The 18043-nt window shown below is 45.0% G+C and overlaps 2 protein-coding genes across 2 annotated transcripts in view; one reads left to right on the top strand and one right to left on the bottom strand.

Moving 5' to 3' along the window:
- The window catches only part of SMIM13 (small integral membrane protein 13), a 41726-nt gene extending 23684 nt beyond the window's left edge, over window positions 1–18042 (bottom strand). Inside the window, exon 1 of the mRNA XM_011962687.1 lies at window positions 17926–18042. Coding sequence (XP_011818077.1) covers window positions 17926–18001 — 76 coding nt within the window. The 5' untranslated portion in view covers window positions 18002–18042. The remainder of the gene's footprint in view (window positions 1–17925) is intronic.
- Window positions 1812–11111, top strand: ERVFRD-1 (endogenous retrovirus group FRD, member 1). The gene is made up of 2 exons (XM_011962685.1): window positions 1812–1973; window positions 7962–11111. The coding sequence occupies exon 2, from the start codon at window positions 8282–8284 to the stop codon at window positions 9893–9895; it is 1614 nt and encodes a 537-aa protein (XP_011818075.1). The 5' UTR covers window positions 1812–1973; window positions 7962–8281; the 3' UTR covers window positions 9896–11111.
- Window position 18043: the final 1 nt, after the last annotated feature.

Here is an 18043-nt window from a genome sequence, read left to right as displayed (position 1 = left end):
GGGGGCTGCAGTGAGCCAAGATTGTGCCACTGTACTCCAGCCTGGGCAACAAAGCAAGACTCCGTCTCAAAAAAATAAAAATAAAAAGACAAGCTACAGAATAGAAGAAAATACTTGCAAGACAGATAGAATAAAAACAAAACAAACAAAACCAACTTGTATCCAGAATAAAGAATTGTTTACAACTTGATAAAAGTAACACAATTTTTTAAATGAGTAGAAAAAACTTGTACAGATGATTCACACAGAAGGTAGAAAGAATGGCAAATAACATATAAAAGATGCTCAAAATAATTAGTCATTAAGGAAACAAAAATCAAAAGTATAATACCCATCCTCTAGAATGGCTAAATTAAAAACAGACAACAGCATCAAACATTGGTGACGGATGCGGAGTAACGAATTCTCACACGACTGTTGGAAATGCAAATGTTTGGCAGTTTCTTATAAAGCTACTCAAGAGAAATGAAAACATATGTCTACACCAAGATTTGCAATTGAATGTTAATCATACTACTAACTACTACTAATATTACTACAGGCTCATGCCTGTAATCCCAGCACTTTGGGAGGCCTAGGCGGGTGGATTACTTGAGGTCAGGAGTTCGAGACCAGCCTGGCCAACATGGTGAAACCCTGTCTCTACTGAAAAAAAAAAACAGTCATGGTGGCAGGCGCCTATAATACCAGCTACTTGGGAGGCTGAGGCAGGAGAATGGCTTGAATCGAATCCGGGAGGCAAAGGTTGCAGTGAGCTAAGATTATACCACTGCACTCCAGCTTGGGCAACAGAGCAAGACCCCGTCTCAAAAAAAATTAATAAATAAAATAACAATAATAATAGTAATAATAACAGCCAAAAGCTGGAAACCACTTTAATATCCATCAGTGAGTAAATGGATAAACAAATTGTGGTATATCTACACAACAGAATACTCTTTCAGCAATAAAAAAGAATGTATTACTGATATACACAACACAAATAGATTTCAAAAGCAACATGCTGGAAGAAAGAAGTCAAACATAAAAAGCATGTTGTATGATTCAATTTACATTAGAAAGGTAAATTTATGTTTATGGAAAGCAGTTTGGGCCAGGTGCAGTGGCTCATGCCTGTAATCCCAGCATTTTGGGAGGCCAAGGATAGCAGATCACTTGAGGTCAGGAGTTCAAGATCAGCCTGGCCATCATGGTGAAATCTGGTCTCTACTAAAAATACAATAATTAGCTGGGCATGGTGGTGCACACCTGTAATTCCAGCTATTCAGGAGTCTGAGGCACAAGAATCACTTGAACCCGGGAGGTGGAGGTTGCAGTGAGTCAAGATTGCACCACTGCACTCCAGCCTGGGAGACAGAGCGAGAATGTTTCCAAAAAAAAAAAAAAAAAAAGAAAGCAGTTCAATCAGGAGGCCATTAGGTTAAGCTGGTTCTGTTAGAGTAGGTAGTCAAGCAGACATGAGCAGGGCAGGAGAGGGCCCCACCTCAGGAATGTCAGGCGATCATCAGGTGATGATCAGGCGGTCGTTACACTGTTTCTCTAAAATAATAATAATGGGTCGAGGCCAGTACAAGGGAAAGACAGTCTCCCAAAAAGACAGAAAAACACCGGAAGCTGGTGATCAGCAACTTCCTGATAAGATCTCCGAAGCTGGGCAAGTGGGCTCAAGCATGCGCACTAAGAAGCAAAATGACAGAGTTTAACCAGTATATGACCTTCCTCTAGGAACACTTGACTGATAAGGGAAAAATGTCTCAAGAAAGCATGCGCACTTCAGTAAACACATGCACATGTGGCTCCTCCCAAGTGCTGACAGGCCACTGCACATGCAGACAGCCCATCCCAAGACAAAAATCCAAGGAGCAGAAACGGAAACCCCGGAACCATGCCGATGTATAAAACCCCAAGTCAAGGGCTGAACAGGGCAGTTGGATCTCTCAAGTGGTGCAGTGACTCGGATACCTTCCCTAATGGTAAGACATCTCTACGCCTTGCCTTCTTTGGCTGGAGGCGTTCAACCCTCATATGTGGTTTCCTTCTTCTCTTGCACTCTCCTGCTTACTAACCAACCCCTAGAACGATTCCTCTCAGCCACTGGCTCTGCTCCCCCTGGCTGCTCTCTCTGCTCACCCTGAAGGATGGCTTGCAGGGGTGGGAAGGACCTTGGAGTCTGCACTGAGTAGACCTGAGACACTAATGACCCCCCTGGACAGGAGGCTGATGAGAGTGGTAGGGGCTAAAACCTACCACCATGTAGTATCTGGGGTTTCCTCTGCTTTTTCAACTAAAATCAGCTCTTTCCCAAAAACCCAGCACCACCTATTCTCCTTTCTCTGTATGTATTCCAAAATGACCTTGCACACTCATTGGACCAACTGCCTTGGGGGTAAGTCTGCCTTTTCTCCGTTCTTACTTTGCATGCCCTGCAACTTTCTTCTCTGCCTTAAACCCACACTCCCTATTTCTTACTCATGCACCTGCAGCTCTTGCTGTGTTAGCCAAGAGATGGGCTCCCTTATGGATGTCCCTTGATATTTATACTTGTTACCCTACCAGTTCGGATGACCTCCAACCCTTTTCCTGTCTGTTGGCTCACTGCCGGGACAGACACTAACCAGAACCTCAGCTCTGCCAGCTCCTTGACTTACCATATGCTTTTCATCCCTGTGATGCTCCAGGGCCATGTTTTTCACTGGCTTTTGAAGTGGTTTGCTTGCTTGCATAGGACCTCACTCTGTGGCCCTTAAGGACCCCACCCACTTGCTTTTTTGTTGAGTTAGCACCCCTTTGGGAGGTCGGAATATTCTTTCTCTGCCATTTGCAGGCCCTTATCCCAAACACCAAGTCCTCCAGAGGTTCCTCCTTTACGTCTAGAGGGCAAATAAACATTGCGCTCTCAAATCCAAGGGCTGCTGTTTTCGCGAGCATATGAATGCTTTCCGTGAGTATTCCTCTTGCTTCCTCCCGCTTCCTCCTGTAGCAGAAGGATTGTTCTATCTATTTAAGCATTTGTTCTGCATGTTACCCTGGGAGGATGAAGAATCCCAAATACAAATTTTCCTCCATTCCTCTAATCACCTCCATGCCCTTCTCAGTATGTATCAGGACCTTCAAAGTTGTATTTGAAGGGAGGGAAGGCCAGCCCCCTTGCAGCAATTGGCAGAAAAACAGGCTTCTCGTCTAATTAAAGAACATGGGAAATGTGAATCTGAGAAAAGAGATAATCATTTTGTTGCTAGAATGCTCTGAACAAGAGTCACTATAAGGTCATGGAGACAAGGATATAGGACGGCCCAAGGAGGCAGATGCAAGAGACCGAAGTACCCACAGAACAGAGATGAAGACTAGTTCCAGGCTACAAACACAAAACAGGTTACCACTGCAACACAGATGAAGGCTGGTCCAGAAATGGGATGGGACCAGGGTAGGGGTACCCAGTTAACAGTGGCTCATTCCAGAACCCCTTGGATGAACTGTGGGGGGCACCCTGTTCATTGTGGTCTGCCACAGGCACAGGACTAAGGGAACAAGGGGAGACACCCTCTTCTCACCTCTTTTCTTTCTTTGCAAACGGGAAATTGTGCCTCCATAAAACAAGATGGGACCAAGGTTAGGGGTACCTGGTAAGCACCAGCTCATTCTGGAACCCCTAGGATGAATGCGGGACACTGCCAGACGCAAAGGAAAAATGGATGAATGGGGTAACGCCCTACCCACTCTGATATGCTGTAAGTTCAACAAAAAGACAGTAGGGAAATTGGAGGGGCTGCCTTCTTTTTCCCTTCTCTCCTCTTTTCTCTCTTTGTGGAAGGGTAATCTAGTCTCCACACCACAGGACACACTACTCAGATACATCTTCGAGAACTGGGAAAAGTTGGACTCCCAAACCCTAAAAAGGAAAAGGCTTTTTTCTGTAACACAGCCTGGCTTGAATAAAAGCTCTAGGACCAGGAATCTTGGCCAGAAAACGGAAGCACAAATTTAAATATGATCCATCAACTACATTTGTTTTGCTACCACCAGGGAAAATGGACAGAAATCCCCTATGTACTGGTCTTCATGGCCCTAAGAAATAACCCTGAAAAGGTCAGGCTTGTAAAACAGATCCACAGCCATAGTCATGCAAACCCTTCCCCATTGGTTCAGGAGTCCCCTTATCAGGTTTACCCAGAGCTCAAGCCCCACTGCCCCTTCTACCCAATTATATCAAAGTCTCCCAGAAGCCTTCTCCTCCCTACCCAGGGCCATCCTCTGGATACTATCCCCTTAAGTTATGTCCCATTCAGGAGGTTTAGTGGTCCCAGTGGACCCACTAGGGTCCAGACTCCACTCACTGTGCAACACCTGAGCCAAATTAAAATGGAACTAGGGAAGTTCCTGGAGGACCCTGACAAATATATCAAAGTGTTTTCCAAACTGGGCTTAACATCTGAACTTACCAGGAGGGACCTCTCAGTCATATTAGGACAAACTCTGCCTAAGGGAGAATGTGACTCCACTACAGTGGCGGTTCAACAATTTGCAAACACAATGCACATGACTGACCCTGGTGGCTACCCTGTGGGGGCCACCATAGTTCCCCAGGTCAACCCCAACCAGGATTACAATATCCAGGGGAGTATATAAGCAAGGAACCACAAGTTCCTCCGTCTGATAGAAGGAATGAAAGCTAGCAGAGCAGAGCCTGTGAACTGTAACAAATTGGCCTTAACAGATGAAGGGCCTTATGAAAACCTCACCATTTTCTTAGAAAGGCTAGAAAAGGCCCTAGTGAAACATACTAACCTAGACCCAGACCCACTAGAAGGACAATTGTTCATAAACGATCATTTCCCTAACTCAAACAACCCCAGATATTAGGAGGAAACACCAGAAACTAGCACTGGACCCCAGTACCCCATGCCTGAGATCTGCAAAGTAGGTTCCTTGGTCTTTTACAACCAGAACCAGGAGGAGGAAGAAAGTGCTCAAGAAAAGGACAGGCAAAAGGAAAAGCGACAGTTCCAACTACTTACTGCCCTGCAAACCCGCCAACCACCTCTGGCCAGCCCCAGGCAGATCCCTTTGCCCAAATGCTACTTCTGTGGGGAGCCAGGCCACACAAGAAGGCAGTGCCCAAACCAGTGGGGACCCCCACCCCCAGCTCTCCATGCTCCAATTGCCACAAGCTTGGCCACTGGGAAACAGGACTACCCTGAAAGCTGAAAGGCCTTCAGGACATCCCAACTGGATGGCCTTCAGCTCTCTGAGGTGAAAGGGCCCTACGCTCCAGCTGGCTCCTGGATCAAATATTGCTATTGAAGGGACAGAGCCAAGGGCTGCCTTGGATGTGCCTAGCAGGACTGTAAGTTTTCTTTTGGACATGAGGGCTGCCTGCTCAGTGCTTACCTCTTTTCCCAGGCAATTATCCTCCTGGGAGAATATGAAGTGCCCAAAACCTGGAGGTTTACTTCTCCTCTGTGCTGCCTGTGGGGGAAAACCATCTCTTCTCATTCATTTTTAGTGATGCCAGAATACCCTACACACCTTTTGGGTAGGGATATTTTGTTCAGACTAGGGGCTCAGTTAACCTTTCCGCCAGGGCCAACACCCCCTTTTTCAAATGCAATCTTATGCCTCAAGGAAACCATACACAAGGATGAACTGCTCACAGACCTTTCCATTGATCCAGAGGTCTGGGCCTCAGGAATAACAGAAAAGGCCATAATGGCAATGCCTATAGTAATTCAGCTCAAGAATTCTTCTAGCTATCCTTGTAGAAAGCAGTTTCCTCTTCAGCTGGAGGCCAAAGAGGGATTTCAGCTTCTCACTGAAAAATTTCAAAAACATGGATTATTAATACCCTGTAACACCCCATCTTACCTGTTAAAAAGAGCAATGAAGAATACAGGCTAGTCCAGGACCTGCAAATCATAAACAGTCCCACTACACCCAGTGCTCCCCAACTCTTCCGTAATTCTTCTCCAACCTCCAGATGCTCAGTGGTTTCCAGTCTTAGACCTTAAAGACTCGTTCTTTTGTATCTCCTCCTCGACCCATCCTCTTAATTTCTATTTGCATTTGAGCGGGAGAATGAAAAGGAAGGAGTCAACAGCTCACCTGGACGGTGCTTCCCCAAGGTTTCAGCGACAGTCCCCACTGGTCTGGCTAGAGATTTGCAGGACCTAAGTCTTGAGAGGAGAGAGTGTCTCCTACAATAGATGGATGACCTGTTAATCTGCTCCCCAACAAGAGAACTGGGAATCCAACATCTAGTCCAAACACTAAATTTCCTTGCAGACAGAGGATACACGGTGTCTGAAAACAGACTCCTAAAGTACCAAGTCTTGTTGTTAGAAACCCCATAGGTAATAGTTGAGCAGTGTTCCACCCTTAACCCAGTTTCCTTACTGCCACTACCAGGAGACCATAACACCACATTTGTGTTGTGAGATACTTAACCAAATTTATGCCAGCCAGGAAGACTAAAAAGATCAGCTCCTAGATAATCCAGATGACATATGGTTTTCAAGTGGGAACAGCTTTGTCAGGGATAGAACTAGCTATGCAGAGTATGCTATAATGTCCCTTCACCAAGTTATACAGGCTAAAGCTCTGTCCCCGGTGATCTCTGTGCAACTAGTCAAACTCACTGCGCTGACCAAAGCCCTAAACTAGGTGAAAGAAAAAGAGTATATACAGATTCCAAATACACATTTCTGGTGCTTCACACCCACATGGCTATCTGGAAGGAGAGGGTGTACCTAACAGCTCCAGATACTCAAATTAAGTATGGGCCTCAAATCTTAGAGCTATTGTAGGCTGTTCATTTGCCCCAGGAATTGGCAATAGTACACAGTAAAGGACACCAAAGGGGCTCTGATGAAATTACATGGGGAAACAGGTTAGCTGACTAAACAGCTAAAGAGACAAGCATCTCAAAAGATACCTTCGGGGGACCTTGCTCCTCTCTCTCTCCAATGCAACTGCTCTCTCTCCAATACACTGAGGAAGAAACAGATTGGGCCACGCAATGTGGGTATTGAAAAGAAACCAATGGATGGTATAGGTTGGGAGAACTTCTCCATCTACCTAAAACCTCCCAATGGAAATCATCAAGAGTTTACAGGACTCCTGCCACTTTAGAAAAGACAATCTAGGGCAAATTTGTAAATGGGTGTTCAGGAGTAAATAAAGCTATTCAACAGGTTTGTCAAGCCTGTACTTTGTGCACTATAAATAATCCCCATACGGGGAAGCCCTCTCCATCAGTAAAAGGAGAGGTACATGCCCTGCAGAGGACCGGCAGATGGACTGTGGTGTGCAGGTATAAGTACCTCTTGGTCTGTGTAGACACCTTCACAGGATGGGTAGAAGCCTGCCTCACAAGGACTGAAAAGGCACAGGAGGTAGCTAAATTCCTCCTAAAAGAACTCATTCCTCAGTTCAGGCAACCCAGGTCATTGCAGAGTGACAAAGGTCCATCCTTCATTTCCCAATTAACTCAACAGGTTAGTAGTGCCCTGGACATAAAGCTTCACTCTGCCAGGAGACAGTAATCTTCAGGAAAAGTGGAAAGAAATAACTAAACCCTCAAACATATCCCCAACAAACTCTGCGAGAAAACAGCACAACCATGGGTGGACCTCTTAGCTTTAGCCCTCCTTCTGATTTGTTGCCCTTAAGGCTCCCTTGCAATTAAGCCCCTTCAAGGCTTTATATGGTAGGCCATTCCTATATTTTGACATTACTAGCTGAAGAAACTGCTAAAGTCACCAACTATGTTTCTTCTTTAGCAGACTTCTCGCAGGCTTTCTGGGAATATGGTTTACAAACAAACCCAAAATCTTAAGGGGAAAAATCCCCACCTCTATATCCTGTAGGCTCACAACTTCTCATTAATGTCTGGAAGGATGGAACCCCAAATTCCCAAACTCCTATCTGAAAGGGCCCCTTCACCATTCTATTATCTACCCCTACAGCCATTACAGTACTGGAGATTGCCAGCTAGATCCATCACACTCAAGTGAAGCCGTGGAAAAGCCCTTAAACACCAGAGCCAGAACCAGCAACCTCAGCTCCAGAATACACTTGCGAGGCACCGGAAGATCTAAAATTCCTCTTTAAACAAAAAGATAAGTAATGCCCCACCAACATCCTTTCGCCTCAAAGTAAGGTGATCCCAATACTAGAAATTGTATCGGCAACTGCTCTGATTGTTATCACTATTTTAACCCTAACTTGTACACCACCAGGAGTTCCATTGGCAGCTCGTTTTGTGACCAGTTTCTCTTAGGTCACCATGGGCCTGCTCCTGCTGGTTCTCATTCTCACGCCTTTACTAGCAGCCTACCGCCATCCTGATTTCCCGTTATTGGAAAAAGCTCAGCAACTGCTCCAAAGTACAAGATCCCCTTACTCCACCAATTGCTGGTTATGTACTAGCTCTTCCACTAAAACGCCAGGGACAGCTTATCCAGCCTCGCCCAGAGAATGGACAAGCATAGAGGCAGAATTACATATTTCCTATCAATGGGACCCTAATCTGAAAGGATTGATGACACCTGCAAATAGCCTTCTTTCAACGGTAAAGCAAGATTTCCCTGATATCCGCCAGAAACCTCCCATTTTCGGACCCATCTTTACGAATATCAACTTAATGGGAAAAGCCCCTATTTGTGTTACAGCCAAAAGGAAAAATGGAACAAATGTAGGCACTCTTCCAAGTACAGTCTGTAATGTTACTTTCACTGTAGATCCTAACCAACAGACTTATCAAACATACACCCACAACCAATTCCGCCATCAACCAAGATTCCCCAAACCTCCAAATATTACTTTTCCTCAGGGAACTTTGCTGGATAAATCCACCCAGTTTTGCCAGGGACGCCCAAGCTCATGTAGAACTCGAAATTTCTGGTTTCGGCCTGCTGATTACAACCAATGTCTGCAAATTCCCAACCTCAGCTCTCCAGCAGAATGGGTTCTATTGGACCAAACTCGAAATTCTCTTTTTTGGGAAAATAAAACCAACGGAGCTAACCAGAGCCAAACACCCTGCGTCCAAGTCTTAGCAGGCATGACTATAGCCACCAGCTACCTGGGCATATCAGCAGTCTCAGAATTTTTTGGAACCTCCCTCACCCCCTTATTTCATTTTCATATCTCTACATGCCTTAAAACTCAAGGAGCCTTTTATATTTGCGGCCAGTCGATTCACCAATGCCTCCCCACTAACTGGACTGGAACTTGTACCATAGGCTACGTAACCCCAGACATCTTCATAGCCCCTGGCAATCTCTCTCTTCCAATACCAATCTATGGGAATTCCCAGTTGCCCAGGGTGAGGAGGGCAATCCATTTCATTCCCCTTCTCGCGGGACTTGGCATTCTAGCCGGTACGGGAACCGGAATTGCTGGAATCACAAAAGCTTCCTTCACCTACAGCCAGCTCTCAAAGGAAATAGCCAAGAACATTGACACCATGGCTCAAACCTTAACGACCGTGCAAGAACAAATTGACTCTTTAGCAGCCGTAGTCCTCCAAAATCGTCGAGGACTAGACATGTTAACAGCAGCACAGGGAGGAATTTGTTTGGCCTTAGATGAAAAATGTTGCTTTTGGGTAAATCAATCAGGAAAAGTACAAGACAACATCAGACAACTCCTAAATCAAGCCTCCAGTTTACGGGAACGAGCCACTCAGGGTTGGTTAAATTGGGAAGGAACTTGGAAATGGTTCTCTTGGGTTCTTCCCTTTATAGGCCCACTTGTTAGTCTCCTACTTTTGCTCCTTTTTGGTCCATGTCTCCTAAATCTAATAACTCAATTTGTCTCCTCTCGCCTTCAGGCCATAAAGCTTCAGACAAACAGTGCAAGATGCCGTCCTCGCAATATTCAAGAGTCACCCTTCTAAAGAGGGCCCCTAGACTGCTCACTAGTGGGACACGACAGAGGCGAAATCCTGCCCCATCTCCTGTGGATCTGGCTGGATACGGCTTTTGTCAATCCACAGAGCCATCCTGCTCTGACAGCTAGCAAGAGGCCAAGACCCACAGAACAACCACTACAGCCCCTCTGTCAGCAGGAAGCAGTTAAAGAAGACTGACCTTCGTCCACTTTCCCAAATAATTGGGTCTTAGACTCTTGACGGGGGGAAATGGTTGGAGCAGGTAGCTAGTCAGACACGAGCAGGGCAGGGGAGGGCCCCCTCATCAGGAATGTCAAGCAACCATCAGGTGATGGTCAAGCAGTTGTTAAGCTGTGTGTCACTAACAGAATAATGGATGGCAGCTGGCGCCAGAGAAAGATGGGCTCCCAATAGATAGGAAACACCTGAAGCTGGTCATCAGCAGCTTCCTGATAAAATCTCAGGAGTTGGGCGCACAGGCCCAAGCATGCACCCTAAGAGGCAAAATAGTGGCATTTAAGTCGCATACGACTTTCCTTTAGGAAGGCTTGACTGGCAAGGGAAAAACTCCTCCAGTGAACACGTGCACAACTTCAGTAAACACACTGCACATGCGTCCCCTCCCAAGTGCTGGCAGGCCACTGTGCCTGCAGACAGCCCGCCACCAAAAAAAACCAGAGGAGGAGAAATGGAAATCCTGGAACCACGCCAATGTATAAAACCCCAAGTCAAGGGCCTAGCAGGGCAACTGGATCTCTCAAGTCACCCGCTTGGCTCTCTTCAAGTGCACTTTGCTTCCTTTTGTTCTTGCTCTACAACTTTCACTCCTGCTCTAAAACTTGAGCCGGGGACTGTCAGGCTACCTTACGCCTCCCAGCCAAATTCCCTCCTCTCCTCCGGGGGGCAAGGATGGAGTTTGCTGCACACCCATTGGATTTGCTGCTGATAACAGTTCCACCATTTAGGTTAAAGCACCAAGCAAACTAACACTCAACTCAGTGTAAACAGCCAAACAAAACTTAAGCTTAACCAATTAGAAACCACCAACTAACCTCTAACTGGGTCCTTTCTACTTTAACCAAGTATTTTCTTTGTGTTGCTTCTGTGAGTACCTTATAAAAGTTTCCCCCTTGTACCTCTGCAGTAAAGACCCAGTTGCTTGCAGTTTGGCACTGCCTGTTCATGAATTACCCTTGCTCAAATAAACTCTCTAAACTGCTAAGGTGCCTAAGTTGATTTCTTAACACATCTTTGTAAATTGTACGAAAACCAATGAACCAGACAACCTACAAAATTTGTTCACACTTTTCTGTAATCAACACGTTTTACCTCAGTCTACTCTCTTTGAAATATGTACATCATCCTAAGTAAAACTGTATTAATCTAAGGATAGTTTAAATTTCTAAAACCAAATTTAATCTTTAAAAATTGATTTTTCAAAAGTCAATTAATTCATATATATTCACCTGTACTAAAGTCATCCTCACAGAGTTATTGAGAATTCTGGACAGCAATGTAGTTTAATCAAGCTGCACTTTGACCCATTTTCTTGTAACCAAAAGTCACAATACGCTAGATACTGTCCATTTGCATCTCCATGGTGCCTAAAAATAAGATTTTTGAGTTAGAATCATAAGGCTTTTAAGAATTGCTTAAGATGAGGCCAGGCGCGGTGGTTCACACCTATAATCCCAGCACTTTGGGAGGCCGAGGTGGGCGGATCACGAGATCAGGAGTTCAAGACCAGCCTGGTCAACATAGTGAAACCCTGTCTCTACTAAAAATACAAAAAATTAGCCGGGCGTGGCGGCGCACGCCTGTAATCCAGCTACTTGGGAGGTTGAGGCATGAGAATCACTTGAACCCAGGAGGCGGAGGTTGCAGTGAGCGGCGATTGTGCCACTCCACTCTAGCCTGGGCCACAGATGAGACTCTGTCTCAAAAAAAAAAAAAAAAATTGCTTAAGACATTTTTCAGGTTCTGGAATTATAGTAAAACAGCTGTCACCAGTTTATGACCTAAACTTTTAAAGACACCCTACAGAGGAATCAGTTTAAAGACACCCTACAGAGGAATCAAATCAGCACAAGAAAAGTGTCTTCACCTCCCTGTCCCATAGCTTCACCCCTGGGCTCTTTGACCAATCAATCTGCCCACTCCAAACCCTTAAACCCTAGCCCCAAAACCCTCCAAGATGGATTTGGAGTTTCCTTCCATCTCCTCCTTCAGAAGCCCTACCATAAAACCTCTTCACTGCAACCTGGTATTGCAAGAAACAGCTCTGTTACAGTCACAGTACCTCAATGTAAGATAAATAAGCAGAAACACAGTTGAACCTCAGGATTCCTGAATTATTTGTGAATTTACCTACCAGCTGAAATAAGAGAGGTTGAGTGCACTGCTCAAGCCACACAGCTAGTAAGCGGCAACGCCAGCTGTGTGACTTGATCAGACAGTCACAGATCAGCCTAGGTCCAACGCTGATCACATAACAACAAAGTTCTGAAATTAAAAACTGGACAGCTACAACTAAAAATTCATTTTAAGAGACAGAAGATAAAGCCCCAAATATCCTCCAGAAGAAAGGGGGAGGAGAGAATTAGGAGATAAAAAGATAAAATTAAAGAATCAATCCAAGAGGTCCAGCATACAACTACCAGAAGTTTCAGAGAGAAAAAAAAAAAAGAAAATGGAGAGGAGAAAACGATCACAAATCTAGTAGAAAATTTCCCCAGAAACAAGGAAAAAATCTGAACTGAAGGGACCTAGAAAAATGAAAAAGACACATACAAAGGCACATCATTATGACTTTTCAGTATACAATGACAAAAAGGCTATCCAAAACGCATCTTGAAAGAGAAACCAAGTCATGTATAACGACAAGGAAACAGAAGGCATTAAATTTTTCAATACCAGACCTGGAAGCAAGAAATCAATGGGGTAACCATTCTCAAATTTTGGGTGAAAATCATTTGCAACCCCAAAACCTATTCAAATTATCAATCAAGTATAAAGGTAGAATATAAACAAATAGAGACATTTTCAGGTATGCATTAGCTCAAAAAATTATTTTTCATGCATTCTTTCCTAAAAAGCTACTAGAAAATGTGCTCCAACAAAAAAAGAATGGAAACCGAAAAAGATAATGACATGAGACCCAGAAAACAGGGTACAGAACAGGACAGAGAAAGTACAACTTTCTGCCGAATGACAGCTGTTGAGAAAGAAGGAAGGTTCTGGAGTGGGGGGGAAGGAGGGGAAAAGCATTCCATTTGAACATGTGGGAAATACTACTGATGAGTGTAAGAGATTGTGGAACATCTGGTAGAGGGCACATAACAATGTACCAAAGCAGGCCAGGCATGGTGGCTCACGCCTGTAATCCCAGTACTTTGGAAGGCCAAGGCGGGTGGATCACAAGGTCAGGAGATCAAGACCATCCTGGCTAACATGGTGAAACCTCGTCTCCACTAAAAATACAAAAAATTAGCTGGGCGTGGTGGCAGGCACCTGTAGTCCCAGCTACTCAGGAGGCTGAGGCAGGAGAATCGCTCAAACCCAGGAGGTGAAGGTTGCAGTGAGCCGAGATCACGCCACTGGACTCCAGTCTGGGCAACAGAGTGAGACTCCCTCTCAGAAAACAAAACAAAAAAAAAACCAACAATGTACCAAAGCAACAGTAGGTAAGCTAAAAAGGCAATTATGTATTAACTTCAAAAAAATGAAGAATCGGCCGGGCACGGTGGTTCAAACCTGTAATCCCAGCACTTTGGGAAGCCGAGACGGGCGGATCACGAGGTCAGGAGATAGAGACCATCCTGGCTAACACGGTGAAACCCCGTCTCTACTAAAAAATACAAAAAACTAGCCGGGCGAGGTGGCGGGCGCCTGTAGTTCCAGCTACTAGGGAGGCTGAGGCAGGAGAATGGCGTAAACCTGGGAGGTGGAGCTTGCAGTGAGCTGAGATCTGGCCACTGCACCCCAGCTTGGGCAACAGAGCCAGACTCCGTCTCAAAAAAAAAAAAAAATGAAGAATCATGTAAGAATGAAAGTGTGGTCATATTACACTATTTAACCAGCAGAGAATAATGTTTATAGAGTCAAAATATAAATCCACACTATTAAGTCAACTAAATGTATTTCAATGGCAAGGAGAGAAAGAAATGGGTGGAGCATCTACCATGGTTAATAATGTCTAAAAATGCAAAATCAAGAGATAGTAATGAATGTTATTTAGAAATATGAAAGAAAATAACCAGGAAAATAGTGAAACAGAGTTGAAAGGAACCAGTTCTTCATAAGTACTATTGACTTTTGAAACTAGACTGGTGATAAAATATTCTTCATAAAACAGTGTGGCTAGTATGTGAAAAGTGATTTAAGATGGGTTGGAAAAAAGACTAGTTAGGAGACTAATGCAGGCTGAAGATGAAGGTGGTGGTGGGCATGGAGAAGACAATATATTTCTGATTTTTTTTTTTTTCAAGACAGAGTTTTACTCTTGTCACCCAGGCTGGAGTGCTATGGTGCAATGTCGGCTCACTGCACCCTCCGCCTACTGGGTTGAAGCAGTTCTCCTGCCTCAGCCTCCCGAGCAGCTGGGATTACAGACATGTGCCATCATGCCTGGCAAATTTTTGGTATTGTTTTTTTTTAGTAGAGATGAGGATTTGCCATGTTGGCCAGACTGGTCTCGAACTCCTGACCTCAGGTGATCTGCCTGTCTCAGCCTTCCAAAGGGCTGGGATTACAAGCGTGAGCTGCCATGCCTGGCCTGTAGATAAGGTTTTTAAAGAGGTAATTGAGGTTAAATAAAGTCATAGGGTGAGGGAGCATAATCCAGTGACTTATAAAGAGATTAGAACACACAAAGAAGAGACTATGTGAAGACACAAGGAGAAGACCACCATCTACAAGCTAAGGGGAGTAGCCTCAGGAGAAAATCAATCCTGCTGATCTCTGACTTATAGCTTCCAGAGATGTAAGAAAATAAATGTGTTCAGGCGGGCGGATCGCCTGAGGTCAGGAGTTCAAGACCACCCTGACTAACATGGTGAAAGCCCATCTCTACTAAAAATACAAAAATTAGCCAGGTGTAGTGGTGGGCGCCTATAATCCCAGCTACTTGGGAGGCTGAGGCAGGAGAATCGCTTGAACTCGGGAGACGGAGGTTGCAGTGAGCCGAGATTGTGCCATTGTACTCCAGCCTGGGCAACAGAGCGAGACTCCAGATCAAAAAAATAAAAGAAAAAAAAGAAAATAAATGTGTTTGGCCAGGCATGGGTGGCTCACACCTATAATCCCAGCACTTTGGGAGGTCGAGGTGGGCAGATCACCTGAGCTCAACCCCCACCTGACTGACCAACATGGAGAAACCCCGTCTCCACTAAAAATACAAAATTAGCCAGACACTGGGCCAGGCGCAGTGGCTCACGCCTGTAATCCCAGCATTTTGGGAGGCCGAGGTAGGTGGATCACCTGAGGTCGGGAGATCAAGACCAGCCTGGCCAACACGGAGAAACCCCATCTCTATTAAAAATAGAAAATTAGCCAGGCATGGTGGCGCAGGCCTGTGATCCCAGCTACTCAGGAGGCTGAGGTAGGAGAATCGCTTGAACCCCAGGAGATGGGGGTTGTAGTGAGCCGAGATCGCGCCATTGCACTCTAGCCTGGGCAACAAGAGTGAAACACCGTCTCAAAAAAAAAAAAAAAAAAGATAAGAAAGAAAAGAAATGTGTTGCTTAAGCCACCCACCAGTCTCTGGTATTTTGTCATGGCGGCCCTGGCAAACTAATATCACACTCTAGTTTCTCTCTCAAGTCTGGTCTGATCCTTGCATCCTCTCCCCCAGTTCCCGCCCCATCCTAGTCAAAAGATGAGGCTACTCCATCATCAGTTCTCCCAACAACAACAAAAAGTATTGATTACTTCATCATGGAGCTTTTAGTTCTTGATCATTCCAAACAACTAAGGTGTCCTAGCACAGGGGTCCCCATCCCTAGCACACAGGTCCCTGGCCCATGCAGGCGGCGAGCGGTACCATCTGAGCTCCGCCTCCTGTCTGATCAGCGGCACATTAGATTCTCACAGGAGCACCTACTGTGAACCTATGGTGAACTGCGCATGGGAGGGATCTAGGTTGCTCGCTGCTTATGAGAATCTAACTAATGCCTGATGATCTGAGGTGGAATGATTTTATCCCAAAACCATCCCTGCTCCGTCTGTGGAAAAATTATTCTCCACGAAACGAGTCCCTGGTGCCAAAAAGGTTGGGGACTGCTGTCCTAGCACACTTCATCTCTCTTATTCTTTAATGTTTCTGAAACTAAAAGCAGTTTTAGAAAAATTTGTATAATTAAACCACCACATAGCTGTTTAGGGATGAGAGAACAATTTGGAATTCTGAAGTCACAGAAGTAAATTTGCCAAATATCCTAGCCAAGGTATGGTAGGGTCTACATGTCACATTCCCATGTCCAGGTAGCTTGCATTTTCAAACTAGAAAGGGTAATAAATGCTTTCCCTCCTTCCCCACATCCAAACATATCACAAGGATTTTGTTCTCCTTACTTCAAGAACCTTAAACATCTACAATTAGTTCAATATTCTAATATTCTTCTGCTTGTTGACATCACAAGCAAAAAATTAAGAAAAGTTATTCAATTGCTTTATCGCATCAGAAAAGAAAAGCTGTAAATTAGAAACTTTAATCTGGTGTTATAGTAAGGCACAACAAATTTTAAACATACATAAAAGGCCAGGCGCGGTGGCTCATGCCTGTAATCCCAGCACTTTGGGAGGCCAAGGCAGGTGGATCTCATGAGGTCAAGAGTTCAAGACCAGCCTGGCCAACGCGGTTAAACCCCATCTCTACTAAAAATACAAAAATTAGCTGGTCATGGTGGTGGGCACCTGTAATCCCGGCTACAGCTACTCCAGAGGCTGAGGCAGGAAAATCACTTAAACCCAGGAGGCGGAGGTTACAGTGGGCCAAGATCAGGCCATTGCACTCCTGCCTGGGCGACAAGAACGAGACTCCATCTCAAAAAATAAAATAAAATAAACCTACAAGTTTATAAATACATATATACGCATATGCACAAGTGCACACACGTCTTCCATAGCATCACTAATAATTTGTACATTTATCGTGTAGTGAACACGCCCTATAGTATCTGTATGAATTCTGACCCCTTATTACATCAACCTGAACCCATACTTCAGTTTCATAAATATGTGTAAACTCACTGACATGTGTTCTATATACTTTTTAGATTTTCACAATTGCTCAGCCACTTTGCTAAGAGACCTGTGGTTATCAGCTACTATATATGTACGAAGAAATCAAAAAGATCTAAAATTGGGCTAATATTATCTTAAGAAGAAAGTTGAACGTCCTCTCATTCCAAGAAGGAAAATACGCACAGCATTCAAAATAGCACCATTATTATAGAACTGAGAGTTAGGTTACCTGACCCTGGAAGTTTAATATAGCCGGTGTTTTTAAGCTCTGCCTGGTCTCGACATCTCTGCTTGCAATTGAGTTTAAGGCTGAACTCTGAGTAAACAATTGAATGGGTGCTGGAAACCCAACTCTAGCCCACCCGCTGATGAAACGAAGGGGACACCTGTCATCATGAAGGTAAGAATCTGTGCAGATGAAAAAGGACTAACCAATCACTTCACCTTCGAATGCAGGCCAAGGTTACAATCTGGGCAGCCTGTGGTGAGAATGAAATCAAGAGCAGACGCTGCCGGTGAAGCAAGACAGAGTTTCACTCAGAGTCAGGAAGCCCTGAAGCCTATCCTTTCCCTCCCCCAGGATGCCCGAGGGCCGCCCATGGGTAAACGGCCCACCTCTGCGCTCAGCCCTAGAGGCTAAGGGACAACAGATGATTTTAAGACACTTGTCCGTCCACGCCCTTTTTTAAACAAACAAAAAAAACAAAACAAAAACAAAAAACAAAAACAAAAAAAAAGCAGCAGATCAGCGACCCGGCGTGTGGAACTGCCCCGCGGCTGCCGCCCCCACTCACCGCACACCATCAGCAGCAGGACGATCAGCAGAGTAGCCACGAACACAAGCAGGGTCAGCCCGACGCTGTGCCACATCTTGGGGGCAGAAAGGCGGCGGGCGCGGACGGCGGTGAGCGA

Source organism: Colobus angolensis, unplaced genomic scaffold, assembly GCF_000951035.1.
Source record: "Colobus angolensis palliatus isolate OR3802 unplaced genomic scaffold, Cang.pa_1.0 Scaffold6, whole genome shotgun sequence".
NCBI lineage: Eukaryota > Metazoa > Chordata > Mammalia > Primates > Cercopithecidae > Colobus > Colobus angolensis.
This window is presented reverse-complemented; position numbering and strand designations above follow the sequence as displayed.